The 20,045-nt window shown below is 35.5% G+C and overlaps 2 protein-coding genes across 2 annotated transcripts; both read left to right on the top strand.

Annotated features, from left to right (window-relative positions):
• The first annotated feature begins 2,551 nt into the window (after positions 1-2,551).
• Positions 2,552-4,457, top strand: LOC134263711 (uncharacterized). The gene has a single exon (XM_062746092.1). The coding sequence runs from the start codon at positions 2,583-2,585 to the stop codon at positions 4,449-4,451; it is 1,869 nt and encodes a 622-aa protein (XP_062602076.1). The 5' UTR covers positions 2,552-2,582; the 3' UTR covers positions 4,452-4,457.
• Positions 4,458-4,637: 180 nt separating this feature from the next.
• Positions 4,638-9,449, top strand: LOC134263710 (uncharacterized). Its single transcript, XM_062746091.1, has one exon. The coding sequence runs from the start codon at positions 4,638-4,640 to the stop codon at positions 9,447-9,449; it is 4,812 nt and encodes a 1,603-aa protein (XP_062602075.1).
• The last annotated feature ends 10,596 nt before the right edge of the window (positions 9,450-20,045 follow it).

Genomic DNA, 20,045 nt, shown 5'->3' with positions numbered 1-20,045 from the left:
AAAGCTGAAACTTATCATCCTTGAATAGTGTACATATAAAATTTTAAAAATCATGACCCCCGGGGGTAAAGTTTTACATAGAAATATATAGAACAGCACTTTAAAAATCTTCCTATCACGAACCACTGGGCCAGGAAAGCTGAAAGTTATATAGAAGCATCCTTGGGTAGTGTAGATGGTAAAAGTATAAATTCATGACCCACAGGGGTAGGGCGGGGCCACAATAGGGAATCCAAATTTTACATAAAAATATATAGATCAAATCTTTAAAAATCCTCTTCTCAAGAACCATTGGGCCAGGAAAGCTGAAACTTATGTGGAATCATCCTTGAATAGTGTACATATTAAATTGTTAAAATCATGACCCCCGGGGGTAGGGCGGGGCCACAATAGGGAATCCAAGTTTTACAAAGAAATATATAGAAACAAATCTTTAAAAATCTTCTTCTCAAGAACCACTGGGCAAGGAGAGCTGACACTTATACGGAATCATCCTTGAATAGTGTAGATATTAAATTGTTAAAATTATGACGCCCGTGGGAAGGGCGGGGCCACAATAGGGAATCCAAGTTTTACATAGAAATATATAGAACAAATCTTTAAAAATCTTCTTCTCAAGAACCACTGGACCAGGAAAGCTGAAACTTATATGGAAGCATCCTTGGGTAGTGTAGATATTAAATTGTTAAAATCATGACCCTCGGGGGCAGGGCATGGCTGCAATAGGGAATCCAAGTTTTACAAAGAAATATATAGAACAAATCTTTAAAAATCTTCTTCTCAAGAACCACTGGGCCAGGAAAAAGTTATATGGAAGCATCCTTGGGTAGTGTAGATATTAAATTCTTAAAATCATAAAAGGGAAGGGGGTAGTTGGGCATGATAGGTTTAGCATGAGGGGAAATCTAGTAAGAACTGCATCACCCAAGTTACTCAGGTGAGCGTTTGGCCCATGGGCCTCTTGTTATGATTTTGATGGTTTATACGGTTTCATCCAAGAAACAAGTTTCCACGTCCTACAGTGGGATTTAAACCTGCGACATAAGGATTTGAACTCCTTACTTTGTGACTTTAGAGCAGACACTCTAACCACTGTGCAATGTGAGCGACTGCCACAATGGTAAAAAGAAACTTTTAGGAAAAAAATTTACAAAATTTTTAAAACTATTTGTCAAAATAATATGGAAAAATCTTTAGTAAGTAAAGATTTTAGTGTATTTGAATCATCCTGGTTCCTTTGGGTAATATGCCGCAAAGGAAAACCTGGTTTGCTGTCACATTGACAAGTTTTTCATCGCTTGAAACAAATTTTCTACTGGTTAAAGTAATGGAGCGTTATTTTGTTTATATGGTATTTTAACAAACAACTTGAAAAATGCATTAGGATTGGGCAAACACTACCTATTCATAAAAAAAATTTGATGTAAGAGGGGAAACTCCATTTAAAACCCCATATGAACCCCTATTTAGCTCACCTGAGCTGAAAGCTCAAGTGAACTTTTCTGATCACAATTTGTCTTTCATCTGTCTGTCTAGCTGCCTGTAAACTTTTCACATTTAGGACTTCTGCTCAAGATCGGCTAGGCCAATTTTGCTACAAAGCATCCCATGGTGAAGGGGATTCATGTTTGTCAAACGAAGTACCACGCCCTCATTCAAGGGGATATAATTTGGAACTAATGAAAATTTGGTGTTATGATTTAAAAATCTTCATCTCAAGAACCACTGTGCAAGGAAAGATGAAACTTATGGGGAAACATTCTTAGGTAGTGTAGACTCAAGTATGTTGAAATCATGACCCAAGGTGGTAGGGAGGGGCCACAATGGCTGGCCAAAGTTTTACATAGAAATGTATAGGAAAATTCTTTAAAAATCTTCTCAAGAATAACAAAGCCATAATTGATCATATTTATATGGAAGCATCCTCGGGTAGTGTAGATTCAAGTTTGTTCAAATCATGACCCCTGGGGGTAGGGTGGGCCAAAATGGCCAATCAAATGTTTATATAGAAATATATAGGAACATTCTTTAAAAATCTTTTTCTCGAGAATAGTAAAGCCATAATTGATCATATTTATATGGAAGCATCCTTGGATAGTGTATATTCAAGTTTATTCAAATCATTACCCCAGGGGGTAGGACAGAGCCACAATGGCCAATTAAATTTTTACATAGACATATATAGGAAAATTCTTTAAATTTAAACTTTTCAATAATAAACCAATTTCTACATTGTACTAGCCACAATGCTCATGTTAGTGATGTGGCCCATGGGTCTCTTGTTCAGATATCTGTCAAAAACTGGGGTGGCTCCCCTTATGAAATGTTTTAATACAAATGTCGGAACAAAAATAATTTGCATGGAAATAAACAAAATTATTATTTAATAGTTCTACATATTTTTTAAAGTGAAATTTTGGGAATTTGTTTCTAAAATTGCAATATTAACATGATGAAATGTTTATCTGATTTTGTAAGCAGAGCAAATCTCAGATATGAATGGAGTTTACAGATTAAGCTTAATGTTGTAAACAAATAATTATGGTACTTGAGTAGAATTTAATTAAAGATTCTATATTTAGATGCCAAAGAGAAAGAAATCTCTTACTGGTAGAGTGGGACGTGAAAGAGAAAGAGTTAAAAAGAGGCAGGCTAGAGAGAAACTTGCAACACGAGATGCGTCCCCAGACGAGAAAGTGCCAGAGTCTTCTGTTCCTTGCGGGACGGAGGATGGAGCTATGTCAGCTCTTCCCGGTAATTTTCCGGGGCTTGGTTCCATGGGGTTACCACCTAAAGAGGAAAAACCCCTGGCCAGGATGCAGGCCTCACCTCGAGTGAAAATGCATTCACCCGCCCCGAGGTTGCCACCTCCTCGGGGAAGTCGTCTGTTTGTCCGTAACGAGGGCAAGGCACCGTCCCCTGACTCCCCACCGTGGGTTTGTGCTCCACCGAGGGCACCTGGATCGGACATAGGGCATATGTCTGGTCCAGCAGGTCAGGCGCAGCTGGATACCTCCAGGGAGGAGGAGACCAGTAGGAAGCTAAAAAAAGATGAGGGCACTTTAACGAATACTAAAAAGGAAACTGAACGAATATTAAAAGGAAATTTGAACGAATACAATATAGAATCTGAAATGAAAACAAATGGAAATGAGAATGAAAACAATGAGAAACATAGTAAATCAGAGAGTGACTGTAAAGAGAAGAATGTAAGACATGAAGATCAGTATTGGCACAAAGCATCAAAGGAAGGTAAACATGAAATATCCTTTTCAGTTCAAGGCTCATTTCATCAAGCTCATCCTATGTTTGAAGAGAATGCTGGGACACAGTGTGTTGCAAATTGTTTAGCTGGATTGGCATATGACAAACTTAAGAATGCAAAGAGTTGGACAACAATGGATATGGACAGAATTTTGATGACAGGTGATGAATTGTACACATATTTGCAAAGAAGCTCATTAATCAGTGAAAGGTATTTGCTTGTAGAGGAATTACCACAATTGTTTGAATGTTTTAATCGATCATACCAATTTCATGCAGACGAGTCATTTGCAAGTGTTATTTTGGCAGATAATGGAGTAAACTATGCTGAGTTTAATGCATTACCACTTGATGATGCACTCCAAGTTGCTCTTACAGACAATGATGGCTGTTTTGTGTGCTTTGGTGGAAATACTATGCTTATAGGATCAACAGAAAGTGGCTTTTTTGCTTTTGACTCCCATTCTAGATCTGCTGATGGAATGTTAAATGTGTCGGGAAAGAGCACACGAGTTTTATTTCAGAATGTGAATGAAGTGTATTCACATCTTCAAAATCTTGCTCTTTCAATGGGCTATTCAAAGAATGTTGAATGTAATGTGTGTGGTGTAACATGCAGAATGGATTTTATTGTAAATGAATGTGGGTTGTTTGTGGAGGAAGAAGATATTGGTAAAATATCCCAAACACCAGAGTTATCAGTGGAAACTACTGTTGAAAAGTGTAATGCAAATGATGACTTGATTTTCATTAGTCATGAGCAGGTACAATTTAGTTTTTGCCCACTGTCTGTGAAATTGAAAAAACACCTTAGTCATATTTTGAAAATTCCTTATATTTGCACAGAAAATTCTGATAACATCCAATGTTCAAGAACTAATATCAGAGAACCGAGAAGTGAAAAGAACATTCTAGGAGATGGAAACTGCTTCTTTAGAGCTGTTTCATTCAGTTTAACGAACTCTGAAGACTTCCACAGTGCAATGCGCAATGCAGTCTGTGAGCATATGATGAGAAACAGAGAGTTATTTAAGCCATTCTTGAAAGATGGTGTTGATACTGTCGAAAATCACCTTTCTTCCACTCAAATGTTGCAAGAGGGTACATGGGCTACTGAGGTTGAAATATTTGCAACAGCGCATTTACTGAACACTGACATTTACACATTCTCAGATGGATGTTGGTGAAGGTTTTTAGTTGCTGAAGTGGAATCAAGTACACAAAGCAGAGCTGGAGCAATTTACTTGAATCATCACCAGCAGAACCATTACAATGTTGTACTATCTGTGCATGGAGAGAATTCAGATTTGACACCAAAGCAACAGGATAAAATTCCACAGGAATATGAAAAGCGACACCGAAATCGAACACGTATGCAGGAGAAGAGGCAAATTACAACAGAAATACAAGAAAAATTAAATCCCGCAGAGAGACGGAGAGAGTCTTTAAGGAAAAAATATTTCCAAGATGTAGAATACAGAGGGAAGACAATGAAAGCATCATTAGAAAGATATGCAACAGATGATGTTTATAAGGAAAATGTCAAGAGGAGAAGTATTGAAAAGTATTCAAAGAATGACGATCACCGGGAAGATGTCAAAAGGAGAAGTATTGAAAAGTATTCAGTTGATGATGATCATAGGGAAGATGTCAAAAGGAGAAGTGTGAACAAGTATGCAATAGATGATGATCATAGAGAAAATGTCAAGAAGAGAAGTATTAATAAATATACAACAGATGAACAACATAGAGATGATGTCAAAATGAGAAGCATTCAAAAATATAAGTTGAATGATGAACACAGGGAAGATGTCAAAGCTAAAAGCAAACTGAAGTACAAAACAGATGAAGATCATAGATGCCTAGTTAATAATGCATCTACAAAGAAATACAAGGAAAATGAAAATTTCCGTGAAGCAAAGCTCAGCACTGCCGCTAAAAAATACAAAAGTGATGAATCTTTCAGGTCAAAAATCAAGACAGCTAGTAAAAAACAATATGACTCAAATGCAACATATAAAGAACAGAAAAAGGAGAGGGTAACAAGTCAGAGAGTTGCTCAAAGGGCTAGACTGGAAGATCAGGAAGAGGTAGTGAGAGTTTTTAAAGAAAAGGCTATGCAGGGCATTGATTATTCATGTTGTTGCTGTGATCGACTCTTGTTTCAAAATCAAGTACAAAGATGTGAACGGGAAACATATGCAAAGAACGAGCAGGCAGTAAGAATTGCTGACTTGTGTATTCAGGAAAAGTACCGCCACCAGTGCACGGAATCATGTTCACAAAACTGCATTAAGTCAAAGCTATGGATTTGCTATACCTGTCACAGGAAAATCTTAAGTGGAAATTTTCCAGCAGAAGCAGCAGCTAACAAAATGGCCCTTGAAGATATTCCAAAAGAATTGAAAGAATTAAACAGCCTTGAAAAACACTTAATTGCTATGCATATTCCTTTCATGAAAGTCATGGCTCTTCCTCAGGGTGGTCAGAAGAATATTCATGGGCCAGTTGTATGTGTACCGTCAGATCTAAAAAAGGTTACAAGTTTACCAATGAAACCCGGAGAAGATCTTCTACTTAGAGTGAAACTGAAGAGAAGATTGAGTTATAAAGGTTACAGTGAGTACCAGTTTGTTGACCCAAAGCACATATTTGAGGCATTAAAATATTTGAAAGTGAACAATCAGTGGTACGAAGATGTAGCTATAGACACAAACTGGAAAGGACACCTAGAATGTAGCGAAGAAATATCTGAACAAGATGATGATATCACAGAAAGTGGTGATCAGCAGCACATTGTGGCAGACACTTGTTTACAACCCGTAGATATTGCTCAGGAAGTTCTTGATCATTACTTTGATGATATCTATGATATTGCCCCAGGTGAAGGAAATAATCCTGTAAGAATGTTGCAGGAGGAGGGTAATGAGGCTAAAACATTTCCATACCTTTTTCCTAGTGGACGTTTCTCATGGAATGCTGATAGAGAAACACGAATAACGCTGTCAAGATACTTTAACAACCGTCTTATGAATACTGACGACAGATTTGCAAAAGACAGCAATTACATTTTCTTCAGTCAGTTTATGTCTGATTTAAACCAAGTTATAGAGAAGACACAGATATCAATCAGGAAATCAGTCAGAAGAATGGGCAGTGAACAATTAGTGACAGCAAATATGGTACAGAACCCTGAAACACTTTCAAAGTTGATGAAAAATGACGAGGCTTTACGATTCATGCAACCTATACGTGGAACTCCAGCATATTGGTCAGCTGCACAAAAGGATTTGTTTGCTATGCTTCGACAGCTAGGGATACCAACTTGGTTTTGCTCATTCTCTGCTGCAGAACATAGGTGGAATGATGCTATTGCAACAATATTGAGACAGCAGAATGACAGTAGAGACCCTTATATTTTGGACTGGTCTGAAAAGAACGAAGTTTTAAGAAGCAATCCTGTCACAGTTGCTAGAATGTTTGAACATAGATTTCATGTTTTTCAGACAGAAGTGATTTTTTCACCATCCGAACCAATTGGAAAAGTATCAGATTTTTTCCAAAGAGTCGAATTTCAGCAAAGAGGGTCTCCTCACATGCATTGCTTATATTGGATAGAAAATGCGCCTAAACTTGAGGAAGATGGAGAGGATGCCGTATGTAGTTTCATAAACAAATACGTAAGTTGTGCAGTACCCTCAGAGGAAGAAGATTTAGAGCTAAGGGAAATAGTTTTAGCTGTACAACAACACAGCAAAAAACATTCCAAGTCATGCAGAAAGAAGGGCACAGATTGTAGGTTTAATTTTCCTAGACCACCCTCTGTATGTACGTTCATTAATTCCCAACTTGAGGAAGAGAACATGGACAATTCTGAAGATGCAACTGGTTTGAAACAAGAACGCTCAATTTCTAAAGAAATTTTATTGCAAGTTTGGAATGAAGTGCAAGATGAATCGAACGAATTGAAGACTACAGGAGAGATTTTCCAACAGCTGGGTTTGACACAGGCACAGTATGAGGAAGCTCATAAAAGACTAACAAAGAAGAGATCAGTTGTTCTTCAAAGAAACCCAAGTGATATTTGGACTAATCAGTACAATCCGTGCCTTTTGAAATGCTGGGATGCTAATATGGATATTCAGTTTGTTTTGGATCCATTTAGTTGCATTGTCTACATAATTTCGTACATTTCAAAATCTGAGAGGGAAATGGGAATGGTTTTGAAACAAACAAAAATAGAGGCAGAAGAAGGGAATGAAAACGCACGCACAATCTTGAAGAGAATTGGGTCTACCTATTTAAATCATAGAGAAGTGAGCGCGCAGGAAGCTGTTTATCGGGTATGTAACCTTAAAATGAAGGAATGCTCAAGGAAAGTAGTGTTTGTACCCGTGGGTGAAAATCCTACTCGACTGACAAAACCATTATCCCAACTTAAAAGAAATCAGAGGAAGGAGAACGATGAAAATGTTAACGATGACGAAGATGATGAAGATATTTGGATGACAAATGTAGTAGAGAGGTACGGAAGTCGACCAAATAAGCCATTGTTTCAGAACATGTGTTTGGCAGAATTTTGCTCTGAATTCAGAATACTTGCAAAATCACAGGTTCCAAAGACTCCAAATGAAAATGTATTTGAACTGCAGAATTCGAAGGGCTTCATCCAGAGAAGAACACGTGCAAAGCCAGCTGTTATAAGATATCCAAGATTTGATGTTGACAAAATGTCAGAGAAACATTACCAATGTCTGCTACAATTGTTCTTGCCTTACTGGACAGATATTCAACTGAAACCTCCAGGATTTGATCTTTATGAAACATTTTATAACAATGGAAATGTACGAATCAGTGGAAAGCAGAAGTTGCAATCTGTCAAATCAATTGTAGATACAAACCGCATGCACTATGCTCAGAATGAACACATCATTGCAGAAGCACAAGAAACTTTTGAAAACCTTGGAGAGCCAGAAGATGCTTGGGCAAACCTTTGTCCAGAGACAGAATTATCGAGACAGGAATGTGCAGCCCTGAGAAATGAAACTTTAGAAATAAATCCTTCAGAAGACCTACCAGACATGCAAACAGACATAAATTCTGATGTTCTTTACAAGGTCCAACAGAATACCAAGTCAACAGAGGAGATGTTACAGATCCTTCAAAATTTAAATGAGACGCAAATGAGGGTGTTTTACTTAGTGCGGGAATGGTGTTTGAGAAGGAACTTCGGAGAAAATCCTGAAGCATTACACATTTTCATAACTGGAGGCGCAGGGACAGGCAAGAGTCATCTAATTAAAGCCATACATTATGAGGCCTCACGGATTCTACGAAAAACGTTGACATCTCCTGACAGTATATCAGTACTACTCTCCGCATTTACTGGAACAGCTGCGTTTAACATTGGAGGAAGCACTCTGCACCATTTATTTTCACTCCCGAAATATATGCCTTTGCCATATGAGCCATTGAGAGAGCAAAGTCTAAGCGAAATGAGAGTTCAACTCGGAGATCTGCAAATTCTTGTCATTGATGAAATTTCAATGGTGTATAAAAGATTATTATACTATGTTCATGAAAGACTTGTACAGATTAAGAAATGCAAGGAGCCATTTGGGGGAGTCTCAGTGATTGCAGTTGGAGATTTCTACCAGCTTCCTCCTGTTAAACAGCGCAAAGATGAAAGACTGTACAAAGACAATGCTCTTTATCCTGTTGATTATTGGGTTGACTTCTTCAAGGTAGTGGAGTTAAGTGAAATTATGAGGCAACGTGAGGATATCCCATTTGCAACAGCACTGAATTCACTTCGGACTAGAGTAGTAAAACAAGCACTGGAAGATGAAACGGCTTCGATTTTGAGCGACTGTATAAGAGAAGGACCAGAGGATGTTCTCCATGTCTATGCAACAAATGAGGAGGTGAATGCGTATAACTTGTCAATGCTCAGAAGAACCTGTGAGGACCTGGTTGAGATTGATGCTCAAGACTTTACAAAAGACCGAACAACAGGCAAACTAATATTGAGAGGAAAACCAATCACAAGGGGGCGGTCGGATAATCTTTCTAGCAGCCTGTTATTGGGGGTCAGTGCCAGAGTTATGCTAACAAGAAACTGCAATGTGGATGACGGCCTAGTAAATGGCGTTATGGGACATGTATCTCAGTTTCTGTATAGTTAGAAGTATGGCTCAAATATTGTTGTTGCAGTAGAAGTGATATTTGATAATGTCAGTGTTGGGAAGAAGTCTGGGAAAAGAACAAAAAATGGAAACGTTGTTTTGATCGAGAGAGTACAAGAAGAAATACTAGAACAGAAAACAAAAAATGTTGTACGACATCAATTTCCTTTACGATTGTCGTGGGCATGTACATCTCACAAAGTACAGGGAATGACAGTTGGCAAAGTTGTAGTTAATTTAGATCGGACATTTTCGCCGGGACAAGGCTACGTTGCTTTAAGCAGAGTTACTTCAAAAGAAGGATTATTTATTGAAACAAACGATGCTGAATCGTTACACAAGAAGATATACGCTGACCCGGAAGTCAAAGCAGCTGTGCAAGAAATGCCGAAATTAACACTACCTAATTTTGATGTGTTGGAACAAGGCATTGTAATTTTTCTTCACAACATACAAAGTCTCAGTAAACATTTCGTAGATTTGCAAAAGGATATTCGGAATAGGAAAGCAGATATAATTTGCCTTACAGAGACTTGGTTGAGACCTGGACAGAATGTCAGTTTATTTGATTTGAATGGTTTCATCTTTCATCAAGTAGCTAGAGGAGATGCATATGATGACAGCAATGCTCAGGTTCCGCAATTACGTTCATCGAAGGGTGGAGGTGTTGCCGTTTACACTAAAGAGACCGGACGAGAAAAACATGTTCATTTCCTTCCTTTCAAAAATGTTGAGGGCATCTGTGTGAAATGTGTGTCAGAAGATATAGTTGTTCTAACTGTATATCGCCCAAACTCTTTAGACGTAAGTCAATTCTTAGTACAACTTGAGAAGGTGATAGCATATTACAGATTACAGAATAAGTTCTTTGTTTGCCTTGGAGACTTCAATGAAGATGCAAGAATTGTTGGAAGTATTCAGACTTTCATGAGTAATCAAGGTTTCAAACAATTGGTTGATTTCAATACAACAGAGGGGGCAACTGTCCTTGACCATGTGTATGTGTCGACATATTTAAAGGCAAGCGTTGAAAAGATACCAACGTACTACAGTTACCACGATGCAGTTATGGTATCCATCATAACAAATGCATAAAGAACAAGTCAATCGTCGGTAGCAATGTTGTATCTGAAAAGTAGATTAGTTTCAAATTGCCAGACATTATTTATACTTTTGTTATGGTAAATATTTGAAATGACTGCTACATAGACATTGTCAAAGAGGAACAACAAAAAGTACCCGATGTATAAAACTTTTAGCAAATAGGACATAAATGAAGAAAAAATATATGGGTATACATACTTGGTATTATTGTACATAGTTATGCATTTTGAGGATCTGCCTGTACATAAAATAATTATTGTGAGAGATTTTGCTTAACAAACAGAATAGCAAGATGATTATGAAGATTAATGAAAAAATTTAACTATCATACTGTACGAAATACAGTATCAAATGATTTTTAAAAAAAATATTTTTATTAGTTGTACATTTCCTTAACTCATATGTAAGATATAAGTAGAAAGCTTATGCCACAGCGTAATCATCTATTTATTACTTTTCAAAGCCCTCAGCTGTGTGTTTTTAGGATATAATCAAATTAATCTATTTTTTGTATAGAAATCATTTGTATGGAAAATATAGAGAAGTATATCAAAAAATATAAACATGAATTATTGAATAACTGATATCGCTTTTTATATACCCTGTAACAGCTTTAAAATGATCCTGGAGAAGAAAATTAAATAATAACTATAAATCAAACTGAATAAAAATATTTAAAAAAATTTTAAGAGGGATATTCTTTTGAATACAGAATAAATTATGTTAAACATTCATGGGGGAATATGCAAATTGTCAGGAGGATTTTGCTTCAGTAATTTATAACAACATAGTGATACTTAAATAGTTGGAAATAAAAGACTCTTGGCCCCTCTGAGCCCGTAATTTGAAGAGTTGGTCCCTTTTTCATGAAATTAAATGAAAAGTTTCGTAGTTTTTAAGACTTTTTGATCACCATCTTATCAGAAATTTTCTGTCGTATATCGAGTTGAAATATTTAGGAGCTAGCCTTTCAAGTCTTTTAATGGAAGCATTTTACAAATATTGAAAGGATGTTTCTTTTGTATACAGCTTTATTCTGACTGTATTTCGTTCAATACTGCTCATCAACATCTTTTCTTTTTGAAACAAAATTTTTAACCATTCAAGAGTTATAAGTGAGAGACTTTTGGCGCTTTTATTCTATTTTTCTTGATATCAAATTGAGGGTCTTGTGATTTTAAAGACATTTTGTTCAACATGTATTAAAAAACTTCGTTATTAAGGATCCACCTCTCCATGTCCTGGGTAGCACCGATTTACAGAAATTAAAAGGATGCATTTTGTTTTGATCATCTTTTGTTCAGTATTACTGTCTTATGAACATATTTCCCGTTTTCTAAATATAATGCGTCAAAGATTTAGCATTCTGACCCCTCGTGACCTAAAAGTACGTACAATATGATAAACATTTTATAATATGTAGGTTGAAATTGATTTGATGAACACTTTTGCTTCAGTGATTTATGACAAAATATTGATCGTTAAAGAGATATAGGTAAAAGTTTGTGTGCCCCTCTGAATACTTAATTTGATAGGTCAGCCCCTTTTTCGTTATATCAAATGAATATGTTGGGATTTTAAAAACAGTTTATCCAACATTTATTCAGGAATTTCTTTTTCGATGTGGAAATATGAGGAATAGGAATATTTAGGGTACACCCCTTTAAGTCTAAATGGGGCCGTTTCACAGAAATTGAATGGATGCACATTATTCTGACTCTCTTCTGTTCAATATTGTAATATTAAAAAGTCCCCCCTTAGTTCTAGTTATAAAGTGTCAAAAAGTAAGCATTCTGGTCCTTTGTGACGATAAATCACGTAGCATATAATCAAGATTAGTTGGAAATTGTGTTGAAAGACCCTTTTGCTTCAGTTGCTAGTATTTATATGAAATATTGATTGTTAAAGAGATATAGTTGAAAGACTTTTGCCCTTGCCTTGCCGTTGTCCCCAATTTGAGGGGGAGTTCCTTTGTCTTGATATTAAATGAAATATCGTGGTTTTAAAATTTTTGCTCAATACGTAATCATGCAGATATTTCTTTTCGTTGAATGGAATATTTAGGGTCCACCCTTCCATGACCTTCAAGGGCCGATTTACCAAAAAAAAACCTGAAAGAATGCATATTGTTAAAAACAATTTTGTCTATCTTTTGTTCAATTTTGCTTATTAAAATATTCCCAATTTCAGAAAGAAGTAAAAGAGTTTGCATTCTGGCCCCTTAACACTCGTACTTAAGTAACATGTGATCAAATTTTTACGATGTATAAATGTAAATTGTTCTAATGGATATTGTTGTTTTAATCATAACAGAATATCGCTTGTTAAAAAAGTATATTAAATTAAAAACTTTTGACACTTCTAAACCCCTAATTTCAGGAGTCAGATCCTATTACTAGTACTTGATATCAAATAGATTGTCTCGTGATTTTAAAAACTTTTTGTTCAACTCCTATTTAGAGATTTCCGTTTATTGTGGAGATATATTGTATGGAAATATTTAGGGGACACCCCTCAATTGGGCCTGTTTCGAAACATTAAAGGGTCCATATTGTTTAGAACATTATTCTGACATACCTTTTGTTTTATATTGCTTATTAGAATATAACCCCTTTTATTGATATAATGTGGCAACAATTAAACATTCTAGCTCTTTGTGACCCCAAGATGAGTATCTTTGCTTTGGTGGCGTAAATCTTGATCGTTAAAAAGTTAAACATGAAAGACTTTTGGCTCCTCTGAGTCCCTTATTTTAGGAGTCAATTAATCCTTTTTTCTTGATATCAAATGAAAGGTCTTGTGATTTTGAAGACTTTTTGTTCAACAACTATTCAGAGATAACCTTCCGTTATGGAGATGTGCTGAATGGAAATATTTAGGGGCCATCCCTACAAGTCCTTGATAGGGCCAATTTACGTATTAAAAAAAGTATGCATATTGTTTAGAACATTAATCTACCAATTTTTTATTCAATATAGCTTGTTAAAATATTACCCCATTTCGTGATATAAAGCGTCAATTATTTAGCATTCTGGCCCCTTCTAACCCCTACCGGTAATTACGTTAGAGATGTTAAAAATGTTACAATATAATATTACACATTGTTAAGATAAATATCTTTCCTTCTATAATGTATCACAAAATATTGACCATAAAGATGTTAAAGACAAAAGACTTTTGGCCACTTTAAGCCCCTAATCCAAGGACTCAGCCCCTTTTTCTTGATATCAAAAAGGACTTGTGATTTCAAAGACTTTGGGTTCAACAACTATTCAGAGATTTCTTTTCCTTGTGGAGATATCCTGAATATAGATATTAAGGGACCAACATCTATTCAGAGATTTCTTTTCCTTATGGAGATATTCTTCATATAAATATTACCTACAAGTCCTTAATGGGGCCATTTTTCAAGAATTCAAAGTATGAATATTGTTTAGAACATTAATCTGACCATCTTCTGATCAATATTGCTGATCAAAATATTCCCCCTTTTTGAGATAATTGTGAAATCGTTGACATTCTGGCCACTTGTGACAACTAATCACGTAACATATGATCACAATTTTGTCATATATTGATGCAAATCGTAAAGATGAATACTTTTGCCCCAGTAGTATATAACAAAATTTTGACAATTAAAGAGTTATAGATCAAAGAATGTTTGCCCCTCTGAGCCCCTTATTTATGGAGTCAGTCCCATTTTCTTGATATCAAATGAAAGGTCTTGTGATTTTGAACATTTTTTTGTTCAACACTTATTCAGAGATTTCTTTTCGTTGTGGAGATATTCTAAATGAAAATATTTAGGGGCCACACCTACAAATCCCTAATGGGGCCAATTTACAAATATTCATAGTATGCATATTGTTTAGAACATTACTCTGACCATCTTTTGTTCTATATTGCTTATAAAAATATTTCCCCTTTTTTGAGATATAAAGCGCCAAAGATTCGACATTCTGACCCCTTTTCACCCCTAATAACGTAATATTTGATCCAAATTGTATCATATATTGATGCAAATCATTAAGGTAAATACCTTTGCTTCGGTAATGTTTAACAGAATATTGATCAGTATAGAGTTATAGATGAAAGACTTTTGGTTCCTCTGAGCCCCTAATTTGAGGGGTCCGTCCCTTTTTCTTGATACCAAATGAAGTCTTGTGCTTTTGAAGATTTTTTGTTCAACACTTATTCAGAGATTTCTTTTCGTTGTGGAGATATGGAAATATTTAGGTGCCATCCCTACAAGTCCTAAATGGGGCCGTTTTACAAAACTTCAAAGTATGCAAATTGTTAAGAACATAACTCTGATCATCTTTTGTTCAATATTGCTTAACTAAATATTCCCCCTTTTTGAGATATTAAGCGTCAAATATTTAGCATTTTGGCCCCTTTTGACCCCTACTTACGTAACATATGATCCAAATTGTATCATATATTGTTGCAAATCGTCAAGATGAATACCTTTGCTTCAGTAATATATAACAAAATATTGATCATTATAGATTATAGATGAAAGACTTTTGGCCCCTCTGAGCCCCTAATATGAGGAGTCAGCCCCTTTTTCTTGATATCAAATGAAAGGACTTGTGATTTCAAAGACTTTTTGTTCAACACCTATTCAGAGATTTCATTTTGTTGTGGAGATATGCTAAATGGAAATATTTAGGGGCCACCCGTACAAGTCCCTAATAGGGCCATTTTAATACAATTCATAGTATGTATATTGTTTAGAACACTACTCTGACAATCTTTTGATCAATATTGCTTATTAGAATATTCCCCCTTTTTGAGATATAAATCGTCAAAGATTTGACATTCTGACCCCTTTTGACCCCTAATAACGTAACATTTGATCCAAATTGTATCATATATTGATGCAAATCATAAGTTGAATACATTTGCTGTGGTAATGTTTTACAGAATATTGATCAGTATAGAGTTATAGATGAAAGACTTTTGGCCCCTCTGAGCCCCTAATTTGAGGGGTCAGTCCCTTTTTCTTGATACCAAATGAAAGGTCTTGTGCTTTTGAAGATTTTTTGTTCAACACTTATTCAGAGATTTCTTTTCGTTGTGGAGATATGTAAATGGAAATATTTAGGGGCCACCCGTACAAGTCCTTAATGGGGCCGCTTTACAAAAATTCAAAGTATGCAAATTGTTAAGAACATAACTCTGATCATCTTTTGTTCAATATTGCTTAACTAAATATTCCCCTTTTTTGAGATATCAAGCGTCAAATATTTAGTATTTTGGTCCTTTTTGACCCCTAATTACGTAACATATGATCCAAATTGTATCATATATTGATGCAAATCGTCAAGATGAATACCTTTGCTTCAGTAATATATAACAAAATATTGATCATTATAGAGTTATAGATGAAACACTTTTGGCCCCTCTGAGCCCATAATGTGAGGAGTCAGCCCCTTTTTCTTGATATCAAATGAAAGGACTTGTGATTTCAAAGACTTTTTGTTCAACACCTATTCAGAGATTTCTTTTCGTTGTGCCGTTGAATTACTCGATAAGTTGAGATGTGATTTTGACTGAGATATTTGATTAAAGAGAATGACATTGAGTTTTACAAAAAGTAAAAGTTTCTCATTTTTATCACGATATTCTGAAAATATTTTGTTTATATTGCTTATCGAAATATTCCCCCTTTTCGAGACATAAAGCATAAAGAATATAGCATTTTGGTCCCTTGCAACCCTAATTACGTAACATATGATAAAAATATTATCATATATTGATGCAAATCGTTAAGATGAATACTTTTGCCCCAGTAATGTATAACAAAATATTGATCATAAGAGAGTTATATATAAAAGAATATTGGCCCCTCTGAGCCCCTAATTTGAGGGGTCAGCCCATTTTTCTTGGTATTAAATGAAAGGTCTTGTGATTTTGAAGATTTTTTGTTCAATATTTATTCAGAGATTTCTATTCGTTGTGGAGATATGCTAAATGGAAATGTTTAGGGGCCACTCATACAAGTCCTTAATGGGGCCGTTTTACAAAAATTCAAAGTATGCATATTCTTTAGAACATGATTCTGACCATCTTTTGTTCAATATTGCTTATCAAAATATTCCCCCTTTTCGAGATATAAAGCGTCAAAGATGTGACATTCTGGCCCCTTGTGACCCCTAATTACGTAACATATTATCAAAATAGTATCATATATTGATGCAAATCGTTAAGATAAATACTTTTGCTTCAGTAATGTATAACAAAATATTGATCATAAGAGAGTTATATATAAAAGACTTTTGGTCCCTCTGAAACCCTAATTTGAGAAGTCAGCCCCTTTTTCTTGATATCAAATGAAAGGTCTTGTGATTTTAAAGATTTTTTGTTCAACACTTATTCAGAGATTTCTATTCGTTGTGGAGATATGCTCAATGAAAATATTTAGGGGCCACTCCTACAAGTCCTTAATGGGGCCGTTTTACAAAAATTCAAAGTATGCATATTGTTTAGAACATTATTTTGACCATTTTTTGTTCAATATTGCTTATCAAAATATTCCCCCTTTTTGAGATATAAAGCGTCAAAGATTTGACATTCTGGCCCCTCGTGACCCCTTATTACGCAAGATATGCTTATAAGTTTAAAATATATTGTTCCAATTGGTTTAAAATTTAAAAATATCGAAAAATCGAGCAGAAAAAATGATAAAAATTTTTGGTCACACGGGGGATCGAACCCGGGTCGCCCGCGTGACAATCCAACGCGCTAACCATTTAGCCATTGAGATCGCCGCTTCGCGTTTTCAAATGCATATATCTCGAGATTGGCTTTTTCGATTTTCAAACAAATTATATATTTCGCTTCTGCAAAAGGGTCTCTATTCAATTCTAAAACAAAAATATTAAAAAAGAAAAGTTGAAAAATTGCGTTTCTTAAATTCGTTTCCGGTATCGACTGGAAGTAATGACGACGCACGAAAAGGCGATTCTGCAACGCTATAAATGATGAACTATCATCTCCAATTAATCTTCAGTTCATATCTTAAGCAGTTTTTGCTACTAAATCAAGACAAAATTGCATTTTAAAATCAGGAAATTCTCCATATCTCACGACCGGAAGTGACGGCGTCAACGAAAAAATTTTCCAATAAGGTTCAGATCAGTACCTATCAGATGTGAAAGTTTCATGAGAATCGGCCCAGTAGTTTACGAGAAATCGCGTGCACAAAATCGGTAAGAAAAATAATAATAATAATAATAGGGAAAAAGAAACCGAAGAATAACAAGAAGGTCTTCCGTTGGAGACGGAAGACCTTAATAAGAAACAGAGTAAAAACAATATGTTCCCCAACTTCGTTTGGGGAACATAATAAGAAACAGAGTAAAAACAATATGTTCCCCAACTTCGTTTGGGGAACATAATAAAGGAGAAAATATTCAGTGGATGTAAATATATAACACTAAAAAGGGTTTTAACCCTGTTCCCAATTCAATTAGAATTTCATAAAAAAATTATTTTCTATACGTAATAGAGAGGTATACATATCGTACGGAACAGTTATTTTGTGTTTTATCCAATTTTTCGTATGGTATACATGAAAAGGAAGTGTAATAAGTTTGAACTGTAAAAGAAAAACCCCGCCTTTTAAAAGTAATACTGCCATATAACCGAAATGCCTTCCTTACTGAAATAAAAGACCTTTGTTTTGAATGGATTGAATTCAAGAAGCCGCCTGTTTAACCAAAGTTCCAAATTGATGTAAATTATGATTCAGTTTGTATTCAATATCTCTATAGCTGACAAAGCAATAACAACGTTGTCTTTATATTATTTGTAGGGCTCTTCATTTAGATTGTATTTTAGAGGAACTGGTATAAATTTCTTTCTATTGGTTATCCAACTTATACCCATAGCTCCCTTTCTAAGGAAGAAGTTCTTCAAAATCATATGTCAGTTTTTAATATTTTTAATATTCCTAACAATCAGAATGAATTTGAACTACCATATCTATATTGGATTCCAATACTTCATAAGAATCCTTACAAACAAAGATGCATAGCGGGTTCTAGTATATGTTCAACCACGCCTCTTTCTTTACACCTCACTAAGATTTTAGCAGTAGTGAAGGAGAATTTTCAAGAGTACTTTGCAACAATTTATTTGAGTGGTGGTGTAAATCAGATGTTGATATTTCAAAATTCAAAGGAACTTTTGGAAAATTTGAAATCATAAGATTTTACTCAAATCAACAACAAAACTTACGACTTTTCAACTTATACACAACCATTCCCCACGATAAAAGAAATTCTAGGCTTTTTGATATCACTGACAGCTGCTTTTTCGATAAAAATGACACTCGTAAATTTACTTTCCTTGTCAATGGTCATTTGCAAAATTATTTTGTTGAAAAACAGTCTGATTGTAGACACAACTACTCTGAAGTTGACATCAAAAAGACACCTGAGTTTCTGAGTCACAATATCTTTGTAGTTTTTGGAGACAAGGTCTGCGTGCAGGGAATTCCCAATTGCGCCCCGTTACAAGCAGACCTACTTTTGTACTCATATGAAGCATATGTTGTCCATCTTATTCGTGAAAAGAGAACACTTGCAGTGGCCTTCAACTTGACATTTAGATATATCGACGACGTATTGTCAATAAACAATGGTTATTTCCATTTTTATGTTGAAACGATATATCCCAGTGAGCTTCCCAGATAGCATGACTATGTTGGGCCAACATTTGCTAAAGGTTGTATGGTTGGCGTTGGGGGAACAACGTTGGGCCAACGTTGGACCAATGATACCAAGTCAACCTTCTCGACCATGACGGAATTCCTATGTTGGCCCAATGTTGGTCCAACGTAAGCAACTTCCATTCATTTCACTTTCCAAGGAAGGAAGGATCCTGGTGTTGGCCCAACGTTGGACCAATGTTTATAATACACCCTTAAAGAAAGTTTTTTTTACAAGTTGGTAGTAGTATGTTGGTCCAACGTTGGCCCGATGTTTGTAATACACCCTTAAAGAATGTGTCTTATCAAGTTGGTAGTATCATGTTGGCCCAACGTTGGCACAATGTTTGTAATACACCCTTAAAGAAAGTGCCTTATCAAGTTGAAGTAGTATGTTGGACCAACGTTGGCCCGATGTTTCTAATACACCCTTAAAGAAAATGTCTTATCAAGTTGGTTAGTATTATGTTGGCCCAATGTTTGTAATACACCCTTAAAGAACGTGTCCTATCAAGTTGGTAGTAGTATGTTGGCCTAACGTTGGCACAATGTTTGTAATACACACAAGTGTTATTTTGTTTAGGTGTTTCAAAGTTGGGATAATTATATTGGGCCAACGCTGGCCCAATTATTATACTGCCAACTAATTGATGGTGTCAATTTTATAATTAGCTGCTGAGCTTTACGTTGGGCAGCGTTGGCACATTCTAAAATAATCAAGAGGACTTTCTATGTCCATGCTTATAAATGGATGACTGCTTTTGTTTAGATATGAT

This window comes from Saccostrea cucullata, unplaced genomic scaffold (genome assembly GCF_032062105.1).
Source record: "Saccostrea cucullata isolate Sc308-1 unplaced genomic scaffold, CSIRO_AGI_Scuc_v1 ctg17904, whole genome shotgun sequence".
NCBI lineage: Eukaryota > Metazoa > Mollusca > Bivalvia > Ostreida > Ostreidae > Saccostrea > Saccostrea cuccullata.
Note: the sequence above shows the minus strand (reverse complement) of the source record. Positions and strands in the feature narration are given on the sequence as shown.